The 7,849-nt window shown below is 55.5% G+C and overlaps 1 protein-coding gene across 2 annotated transcripts in view; it reads left to right on the top strand.

Moving 5' to 3' along the window:
- PRDM15 (PR/SET domain 15) overlaps positions 1-7,849 on the top strand; it is a 61,156-nt gene that overhangs the window by 37,094 nt on the left and 16,213 nt on the right. For both annotated transcript variants that reach the window (XM_040231473.1, XM_040231482.1), the window contains 3 exons: positions 2,740-2,907; positions 5,451-5,548; positions 7,653-7,784. In XM_040231473.1, coding sequence (XP_040087407.1) covers positions 2,740-2,907; positions 5,451-5,548; positions 7,653-7,784 — 398 coding nt within the window. The remainder of the gene's footprint in view (positions 1-2,739; positions 2,908-5,450; positions 5,549-7,652; positions 7,785-7,849) is intronic.

Raw genomic sequence — 7,849 nt, forward strand, 5'->3', positions numbered from 1 at the left:
GAAACATAGGTTCTGAAGCCACAGCTGCCTCTGCTACACACACACACCACACCACACCACACCACACCCCCCATTTATAGGGGGAGATTGCCTTCAGGTTGCTTGTCAGTTACCAGGGAGTCCAGCAGCTGGGGCACACCCCTTTCAGCCCCTCAGGTTAACAGCCAGGACCAGCACGAGGGCAGGTGTTTCCCTTGAATGAACTAGCAGGTGGAGTCTTTCTGGCCTAAGGATTAGGACAGTCCCTAACTGAGGCAGAGGGCAAGCGGTTCGTGTGAGTGGAGGTGAGACAGAGGCTGGTCAAGCAGGAGGTGGACAGAGAGCCGGAGGATGGCCGTCCCGTGTAGCCTGACCACACACCACGTAATAGGTATTCGTTCTCAGTTGCTGCATTTCGTCAAAAGACCAGTGTAGACCTCGAGGGCAGCAGGATTATGGGTGGGAGAAGGTTGTCCTTGAGCGCCTGTCTGCATTCCTGAGCTCGTGACAGGTGGATGCCACACCGGGAAAAGCTGCCCAAGCTGACAGCCTGGCCCGACAGCTGCTCCAGCTCCACTATCGCTGGGCAGAGGCCACCTCTGTGGGTTGGGAAAGGTTGGAAGTGGGTTGTCTCCATTGGCTGGGAGGGACTCGTTAGGGAGAGAGGGAGCTGAAGTCCAAGGGCTGCACTGCACTTTGCACCTGTCGGGTTCCATCTGGGGCTCATGGGGCCAACCTGCCCAGGAGGGACACTCACCTGTGTGGTTTGGGAGGCCCAGGATGGCTGGGGCCTCCAGTAATCTGATGGGATAGCTCTGTAAGGTGGTGTTCAGTCGTTCAGTTGTGTTTGACTCTGCGACCCCATGGACTGCAGCACACTAGGCCTTCCTGTCGTTCACTATTTCCCAGGGTTTGCTCAGACTCATGTACACTGAATCAGTGATGCCATCCAGCCATCTCATCCTCTGTTGTCCCCTTCTCCTCCTGCCCTCAATCTTTCCCAGCATCAGGGTCTTTTCCAGTGAGTCGGCTCTTCACATCAGGTGGCCAAAGTGTTGGAGCGTCAGCTTCAGCACGCTGGAAGGTGTGGCCCTTCACTTAGCAGGATGGCAGATGCCCTGGTCTTTGGTCTTGTTCCTAAGAATCAATGCTAGGGAAATCTAGCTGGGAAAAAAAGTTACCAAGAACTACTAAATTGTCTGCAATATCAAAAATAAGAAAGTTGTGATACATGAACTGAGTAGAATATTATGCAGCCATTAAAATAAGTCTGAAAATCTTTGCCTGATGAATGCATGTGCTGCGCACACATGCACAAACCCGTGTACAGGGCATTGTGTGGACACGCCTGGGCCTCACGGGGCTGCACACTGGGGTCAGGAGAGAAGTTAACTGCTGAGTCTGGAGCTGATTGGGTCGTAACAGCTAGGGGTGCTGCTGGCATCTGGGTCAGGGGAACCAGGGATGCTGCTCAGCACGCAGACTGTGGGACAGCCTCCCCCCGCCCCCACCCATCCCCCTCCACTGTGATCCAGCTCAAGTGTCTGCAGCACACAGGCTGAGATTCTGGGATGGGGGTCCATTGTGAAGCAGAATGAGAACCCCAGTCAGAATCAATGTAGAAAATGAAACTTTAACTCTGGGATTGGTGCACTCAGCACACACTGACTGACCACGGGAAGTGGTCAGTGGGCGGTAACCAAGAGCCCAGAAATGAGTGCGATGCAGAGCAACCTCTGGCCCTCGCTCCGGGGCAGGAGGCACACTGTCATGCCCACCCACGCAGGAGACACAGGACAGGGCTCCTGGGCTGCAGGAGGGCCAGTGGGTAGTGGGGACTCCCTTCTGGGGCTGGTTTAGGTGACAGACCCTAGCAGGTACGCGTCCTGGCAGGAGCAGGGTGGGTATGGGGGTTAGGGGATGACATGAGATGGGGGAGCAGGGGACCAGTCTGAGAGGAGAGTGCTGGCCGAGACCTCCTGGCGGAGGCCCGGTGGGCAGGACCAAGATGGACAGCTGAAGAGAGGCCAGGGCCTCACAGGTCTCCGGATGGCCCCTCTGCTTGTGCTTGTGGGGAGCAGATCCTCAGGGCTAGGGGGCTGGGCAGGAAGGCTGAGGGGGTGCCCTGCTTGCCTGGAAGGAGAGAGCAGGGTGGAGACTGTCAGAGGCCCTGGTGGGCAGTTTGGCCACCTTTGGGGAGGAACTGGGGGTGAGGCTGGGATACTGGCTGTCAGTATTTCCAGAGGCTTCATTAGGGAGATGGAAGGTATATGTCTCCTAAAGGGGCCCTAGGAACAAGGCAATTTGTTTACAGGTGGGAGAAACGGGGGATGTCTATGTGCGATGGGGGAGGAGCCCGTGGAGGGCCAGGTGGGAGAGAAGGGGCAGGTGATAGCTGGGCTCTGAGGGAGCAGCGGGGGGCTGAGCCTGGGGTGGGGTGGGAGGCAGCTTCTCCGAGGTGGGTGGGGGGAAAGCAGGGGTGGGCGCTGCGGTCAGGTTAGGGGCCTCTTGCCTCACTAGGAATCCCCAGATGCTGTAGATGTGTGTCCTGGGGGTGAGGGGGTGGGCTGGGCAGTAGCTCTTGTCTGCTCTGCACATGGCTCAGGCCTGGCTGGTCAGGGTGTCTTCTCCGTTCAGGTGGTGGCAGTGGTGGCTTTTCCTGGCTCTGCCCTTCCCCTGGGCATCGCTGCTGGCCCCAGGGGAATGCATGCTCGGTGTCACACACCTAAAAGCTGCTTCCTTTCCCTACCTCCTCGACAGACGACAAGACGTTCCAGTGTGAGATGTGCTTCCGGTTCTTCTCCACCAACAGCAACCTCTCCAAGCACAAGAAGAAACATGGGGACAAGAAGTTCGCCTGTGAGGTCTGCAACAAGATGTTCTACCGCAAGGACGTCATGCTCGACCACCAGAGGCGGCACCTGGAAGGTGAGCGCACCCGCGGGCGTGGGGCGGCGCCACTCCACCCCCGCGGGCGCCTGCTGTAGGCGCTGCCCGGCATGAACCGGCACAGCCTCAGAGGTCCTGCGGGGAGCTGGCGTGTCACATGTCGGTGGGAGCTGGAGCCATCCCAAACACTCCACGGGATGCGGGGAGGATATCGGGGAAACTGGGCTCTGTGGGACTGAACGTTCTCAGTCACCCAAAAACAGCTTTTCCAAAGGAGTTTAATACAGAGGAAATGCTTCCGATATAAGTAGGGAGAGGACGGGGTTTGAAGTGTCACCTGGCATGTGCTTGCAGCCATGTGGGGGGAGCAGAGTGCTGCAGGAGGATGCTGTTGGGGCCACGAGTGACTCCCCCTCATCCGCCTCTGTTTGTCGAGGGGCCCTGATGACCCTTGCCAAGTCCGGTGGGCCTGGGGCTGCCCTTCCTGTGGGGGGCTCACGAGAGGCCAGCACAAGACAAAGGTGCACTTAAGTGGGGTCAGTAACGGGGTGGGACGGGGCAGGGCAATTGAGGGAAGGAGGTAAGACAGGAAGTGAGGTGTGTGTGCGAGGGATCCCGCAGGGCAGACCCGACGGGAAGGCCAGGGCACCAAAGAGAAGAAGACCTGGTTCCCTGGGCCACAGGTGTGTCCTGAGCACACACCTCACCTGAGGCTTTTTCCAAGAACCTGCTCTGACAGACCCTCTTTTTAAGTGGCATTTCAGCTTTAGTGGCTCAGATGTAAAGAATCTACCTGCGATGCGGGAGACCCAAGTTTGATCCCTGTTTTGGGAAGATCCCTTGGAGGAGGGCATGGCAACCCACTCCAGTATTCTTGCCTGGAGAATCCCAGGGACAGCGGAGCCTGGCGGGCTACAATTCATGGGAGACAGAGAGTCGGACATGACTGAGTAACTAAGCACAGCACAGCACAATCCTAATTTTTATTCTACAGGCCATTGCTCTCTTGCCAACTGGCCTCTGTAAGCAGCACTCACTGAACAGAGCACCTTTTTATTTAAAAAAAAAAAAAATCACTTTATAAAGAATTACGAATGGGGTATATGCCTGTTGGAAAAAGTCAGATAACAAACTCGTACGTGAAGTCTGACCACTGCACACAGCTGTGTCATCGTGGCTTTTAATACATGCCTGATCATGTCCTGCCTCACATTTGCATCCTGCCTTTTTACCTGGCCCTTCCTCACCTGGTTCATAAGCTCCACCACTCCCTCTGTGATCTGGGGCTGCTCCAAGGGCCTGGTGTCCACTTAGTGACTAGGTGGCCTTGGGCACGCCCCTGGGCCTGTCTCACCATCTGTGGTGGGGATGACCACTGTGCTGACCCGCTGGCCTCGTTGAACTGGACCCTGATTATCAAGCCCCAGGTGGGCCCCTAAGAGCCGCTATTACCTGGAGAAGTCAGATATTTCCTGACTGATAGATGTGTGGATTGCATTATACAACTTTTATCTCACAACGTTTTACAGCTGACACAGCTCAGATCATTTTCCTTGGGAATGAGCGAATACTGTGTGGCTGTTAACGGCCTTCCCTTCTATATGGAAGCGTAAACCACACCCGCTTCACACCTGTATGCTTTACCCGCTGGGAACTATTTGTCTCCAGGTCACCTTGCCAGCCAAGCTTGAGCCTGGCTCTGTGTTCACATGGTTTATGCAAGAATGCCCCAGAAAGACAGGTCAGTGGTTAGTAAGAGACCTTGAGAAGGAATTTCTTTCTTGTTTGTATCCAAAAATTCCTTGTTTCCTGAGAACTCAGTCTGTTTTGATCCCGATTATGAACACTTGTGCTTCCCAGGTAGTGCTAGTGGTAAAGAACCTGCCTGCTAATGCAGGAGGTGTAAGAGGCCAGGGTTTGATCCCTGAGTGGGGAAGATTCCTTGGAGGACAGCAAGCCAACCCACTCCAGTATTTTTGCCTGGAGAATCCCATGGACAGAGGATCCTGGCAGGCTACAGTCCATGGGGTTGAAGAGGCAGACACTGAAGTGACTGAACATGCACACGTGAACACTTATGCCTTAATTTTTTTTTTTCTTACTGTTTACCTTGATCCTGATTGGGCTGATTTAACGTGAAGTATGAATATTACTATCCTTTTCATAAGTGTTTTTTTTTTTTTTTTAATAAGTATGCCCGCCTACTCTCAGCTGCCTCGAAGAATCCCACAGTTGTCTTGAGCCTTTAGGTTGAGCACAAATGCCTTCCTTACCGGTAACGCATTCTGACTCCTCCGCGTTGTAAAACTTGCTGCCCTTGGATTTGCAAGTTTCAGGTGCGGCCGGCGTTAAGGAGCTTGTGGTGTGGGCTCCTGCTGCATCGCCCGGGCTCCGTCTCCGAGCGGCAGGTGGCACCAGTGCGTCATGGACAAGAGACCCTGCTGGCTCCTTGGACCCACCCGTGGGCAGCCCTGACCTCCGCTGGCTGGGCGAGCCCCTGGCGGATGGCGGATGTTGGAAGGGACCAGGGCTCCCGTGTGTGGTGTGCGCTGACTCTTGACTCTCGCGGGCGGGGGTTTCAGGAGTGCGGCGGGTGAAGAGGGAAGACGTGGAGGCCGGCGGCGGTGAGAACCTGGTGCGCTACAGGAAGGAGCCGTCTGGATGCCCGGTGTGCGGCAAGGTAACACGGGTCGGTGCGGGACCCGGGACCCAGCTCACCTTTTCCTATGGGAAACCTCAGAGCTCTACCCACTGTTGAGGGAGAAGGTTTAGGGTCGAATGGATGCTCGGGTGTCCTGAGCCACGGGGTCCCCTCACTCGGTGCTCCGGTCATCTGCTCTCTTGCCGTCGGGGTGGTCTCCAGTGAAGGAGCTCAGCCTTGTCTCCGCTCGGCTAGGATTTTCCACCCGCATGCTCCATCTCCAGTGCACGGAGCCGGGCGCGTCTGGTGGAGGGGGCTGGACGTTCTAGGTTTACATCTTCGTCAGTGGTGATCCTCCCGCACTATTTCCAAATGAGACACTGACCCAGCCACGGCCACGCACGCCATGCATGTCCATGGATGCTTATGCCCCAAGTAAGCAAATCAATGCTGGGGTGTCTGAGCTGGCTGTCAGAGAGGCCCAACTGCTCGACAGACCCTAAGCTTCCAGAGTGCACTGACCATCTGAACAGCTCCGGGCCACGTCCAGCAGGTTCATTGATTATCCCTGTGTGGGGAACCCTGTCCTGGTGCTGCCGTCCAGGCCACGTCAGCTTACCACGGGAAACGGTGGTGGTCTTTGTGCATGCGCCCCTTGCAGTTGCTCCATCCTTAGACTTGCCTCCCACCGCTTGGGAGGCCCAGGCTCTCAGTCCCACAAGCCCACAGAAGCCACGAGGCCCTGGAACATCGGTGCATCCTCAGCAGACACCAGGTCCAGATGGTGGAAAAGTGAAACCCCAGGCCTCTGGGCAGCTGTGATTTGGCCCAGCCTGCTGGCATGTGGCCACATTGCCAGATCTTTTGACCTTTTCAAGAGAAAACGGAAATCCATGTTTTTATGGGAAATTTCCTGATTTTTTTTTTTTCTTTTCAAACCACAAAGCAAACAGGTCAGCTGGGTTGTGTGGCCCGTGGACCCACGGTGCAGGCCCTGACTCAGTGTGGGTTTAGGGGCTGGAGGGGCAGGGACAGCTGGTGCTGCAAAATACACACCTGAGCCCAAGTGTCCAGGAAGGGGTGGGTGAGGCTGCCTTGTGTCCACGGAGCCTGCCGACCACTGGCTCTGAGGAGTGACAACACCGTGTCCCTCCTGTGTCCTTGGGAGACCCTGTGCACGAACCAGCCAGCTATGTGACTCACACTCAGACACGTTTTATTCTGTGAGATGGTCACTGGATGCTCCCAGAGGGCCGCTGGCAACAAAGGAACCTGAATGTCTCCAGAACTGACTTCTTCACTGCCTCCAACTATACCTTGTCTCCAGACCTGCCTGCTTGGAGAAGACAGGTGCTGGGGGGTACCCAGGGCCTCTGTCCCTCCCCAGAGGTGCCTGTCTTCCTGCTCTGCTGACTCGACTTCCCGCCCAGCCTCCCTGGGCTGTGGTCTCAGGGCTGTCAGCCCCAAGTCACCTGCAGATCTTGAATGGAAATGTCCCTCAAAAACATTTGCCTCTGTTCCTTGTGAACTGTTTTCCCTTTCATTCAGGTTTCAGTCTCTTTCTGAGAACAGCTCTAGGGAGACCTGCTCGTCTGGTTACTTGACCATTAGGGGCAAAGCCATGTGGCCTGAGACTTCAGATCTGGGGTGTGTTGGGGGCGTTGTGGGGGTGGGCTCTGCAGCCATATCTGGATCAGTATTGATTGGGTGAATGGCTGAGTCCCCACACTCATCACTTTAGACAGGAAATACAGAGAAATTGAGGGAGGTGATAATTATGCATGAAACAGGGGGAACAAACTATAACTCTGACGCCCACTTTGAGAAAACTGCAGCTGTTTGTGTGACTTACTCTTCTTGGTAGGCCCCATTCCAGTGAAATATTTGAGTAAAATTGTGAGCAGAGTAGTTTATGGTGAAGACTAGAGAACGGTTAGTTCTGTATTATAATGTAAGCACCAGTTTAAATGGTTAAACGATCATGATTGCAGCCCCACGCGATTATTTCTCTCGAACACTGCGGATTTGTTGCAACTTATAATTTGGGAGGAAAGTCCTGCATTTTTGTGCCCGATTATGTTCTCTCAGTGAGGTACTACATGCGTGGTAACAAGCATCTCCGCCCGCGCTCTCCTGCCCACAGGTATTCTCCTGCAGGAGCAACATGAACAAGCACCTGCTGACCCACGGCGACAAGAAGTACACTTGTGAGATCTGCGGGCGCAAGTTCTTCCGTGTGGACGTGCTCAGGGACCACATCCATGTCCACTTCAAGGTGAGTCATGCGCCTGGCGCGGGGCGCACGGGGAGGCGGGGCGCACGGGGAGGCGGGGCGCACGG

The sequence above is a fragment of the Oryx dammah genome, unplaced genomic scaffold (genome assembly GCF_014754425.2).
Source record: "Oryx dammah isolate SB20612 unplaced genomic scaffold, SCBI_Odam_1.1 HiC_scaffold_2, whole genome shotgun sequence".
Taxonomy (NCBI): domain Eukaryota; kingdom Metazoa; phylum Chordata; class Mammalia; order Artiodactyla; family Bovidae; genus Oryx; species Oryx dammah.